Source organism: Odontomachus brunneus, unplaced genomic scaffold, assembly GCF_010583005.1.
Source record: "Odontomachus brunneus isolate Ranch 3 - 2012 unplaced genomic scaffold, Obru_v1 Obru_scaffold_112, whole genome shotgun sequence".
NCBI classification, from domain to species: domain Eukaryota; kingdom Metazoa; phylum Arthropoda; class Insecta; order Hymenoptera; family Formicidae; genus Odontomachus; species Odontomachus brunneus.
Window position 1 is genome coordinate 1,091,365 of NW_022639562.1, and position 2,532 is coordinate 1,093,896.

Genomic DNA, 2,532 nt, shown 5'->3' on the forward strand with positions numbered 1-2,532 from the left:
ATAGCGTTTTGGAAAGCTCTCGAGATGTGCTATAAGAATATGCAATGAAAAATGGGGTGTTCCATTTAAAAAAATTAATGTGACCTTGACCTGACCTTCGCTACGCAACCCAAGGTCAAACTGATGTGATCAGTAAATACATCTTTTTAAACGCCACAACTTTTGTCTGAAACATTTTTTTGTAAAACTTATATTTTTCCTGATATTCGGGCGTCCCGGTACTTTCCGAACACCCTGTATATATTACCTTCTTTATTCAGAATATGTGATGTATTTTTAAATGACAAATTATTATTATTTTTAAAAGAGCCTGAAATCGGTAATCACAATTATATGTAACTAAATACTTCTTTGATAATGTATAAAAATTTTATATATATTATCTTCTTCATTCAGAATATATAATGAATTGTTATATGAGAAATTATTTTTAGAAGAGCCTGAAATCCATTATAAAAGTCAGATACAGAATAAGTATGATTTAAAAGATTCCTTATACATTATTATACAAGATATAACTTACAATTTTTTTTTATTGAAGGTGGACGATCAAAGTTTGAAATTGTATTATTTTCCTCGGTTAAATCATCGGAATCATAAAGACGTCGCGTAGGATATCGTTTTCTCTTTACACTATTTTCTAAATCAGTTTTTAAATCACTAGTATTTTCTGCTTATTTTAGCTTTTCTATATGCTACATTGAGATCATCTACAAAATTAATTTTGCGAGCTAGAAATTATAACTGATATTGCTTAATGTTTCGCTATTCATGGAAAATCTAACAGAAAATCTGATAGAACACTTTGTATAAGCATTAATAACGTTTTTTAATTAATTGGAGTTAATACAGGTTCGATATATAGTAAATACCCAGATAATCAGTTTGCTGATAACAACATCCCACTGTAGATCCATATCTACTATAGGTTCTTTCGACCTGAACTGGCTGCACTAGTTCACGAAGTTTGCACTAATGCGTTCTTTCGATCAGAACAGTGCAAGAAAATGTGTTTTTTCGAACAGTGCAGGCTGAACTAGTGCAGCGAGTTCAGTGAACTGACTGCCCTAGGTCTGGAGGTAGAGCAAGCAGTGCAGGGCAGCTAACCGAAAAAATTTATATTTGTATCTATAACCTGTAAAATTGGTATATCTAGTTGACATTACGTAGAAGAAATAATCCGACGACGGAATCTATAAACAGTAAGTAAATACTTAAATATATAATAAATATATAATGTAGATAAATATATAATAAATATATAATGTAGAATGACATAAAAGAAGTATTTAGAATGTTATCCAAACAGCACAAAATATCCGAAAGACATCCTGGGAAGGCTCTTGGACGTTTTTTCGGAGGGATTTGTTGTATGGGTATCCAACACAAAACAGTTTTTAAAAGAAATAGGATTGTTCAACAAAACATAAAATGCTATAAATGCGAAAACATGACCATAAATTGATCTATGTTATTTAATCCAGCCATGTTGTCCGCCATCTTACACTGCTCTAACTTGCTCTTACCCGTTCTTTTCAGACCCATATGTATCTTTGCACTGGTCTGCACTATCTTGAACTTTCTTCAACTAGTACAGTTCCAGTGCAGCCCTAGGTCAGGTCGAAAGAACAAACCTTATGTCCGCATTAAGCTTATGTTTTATGAACATCTGTTAAAATAACCTTATGGCAGGTTAGCGACAGGAATGGTCCTTTTCGCCGTCAACAAAGGTTATTATAACAGATGTTTACATAACACAAGCTTCATGGGGACAGAGTAGGGTATGCATCTGCTATGGGATTTTACTAAGTACAAATTTGGTTATTTGAACATATACTTAATTTTACACACACACATATAACCAGATAACTAAACGTACATAAATAGATTCTGGGCAAAGTCTGCTACAAAGTTTTGATAGTCCAAAGGTAACAATTTTCACACAGAATTTATTCTTTTTAATGATGTTGCTAAGCTGCTGTCAAAATTGTTGACACAGCTTGCTGATATGCTATGCTAGCAGATAAATGCAGAAACTAATAGAATGTGTAGCAATTCTATTTAGCAATCTGTAGCGATGACAGTAAACTCTATCAACAAAATACGAATGTATTACAAACACAGATGGCTACAGTTTTATTGTGAGATCTTGATCAGATTTATTATCAATATGATATACAATTATTTTATTTACTGCATATATATATACAGGGTGTCCCAAAGTCCCATGATGACCCTTGGTGAGAACGTAGAACGGATTGAGGTGAGCAAGAAAGTCCTGTGCCGTTTTGCGATATTCGCAATAGTTTTTGAGAAATTAATTTTTTTGTCCCAACAAATCAGCGTACAGAAAGCGGCAGCAGAAAGAAAGATGCCTTCGGCCGACGTGCGACCGTGACACTCGCGAATCGTATCTCGCCGCATCCCTCCGCCCATAGCTACGAGACATAGACTCGCTATGTCTCGTAGCTATGGGCGGAAGGATGCGGCGAGATACGATTCGCGAGTGTCACGGTCGCACGTCGGCCGAAG

At 34.7% G+C, this 2,532-nt stretch overlaps 1 protein-coding gene across 1 annotated transcript in view; it reads right to left on the reverse strand.

The window, feature by feature from the left end:
• Positions 1-917, reverse strand: part of LOC116849344 — a 6,070-nt gene extending 5,153 nt beyond the window's left edge. The window contains exons 1-2 of the mRNA XM_032826401.1: positions 851-917; positions 248-310 (exon numbers count right to left, since the gene is read on the reverse strand). Coding sequence (XP_032682292.1) covers positions 248-310; positions 851-917 — 130 coding nt within the window. The remainder of the gene's footprint in view (positions 1-247; positions 311-850) is intronic.
• Between the last annotated feature and the right edge of the window lie 1,615 nt (positions 918-2,532).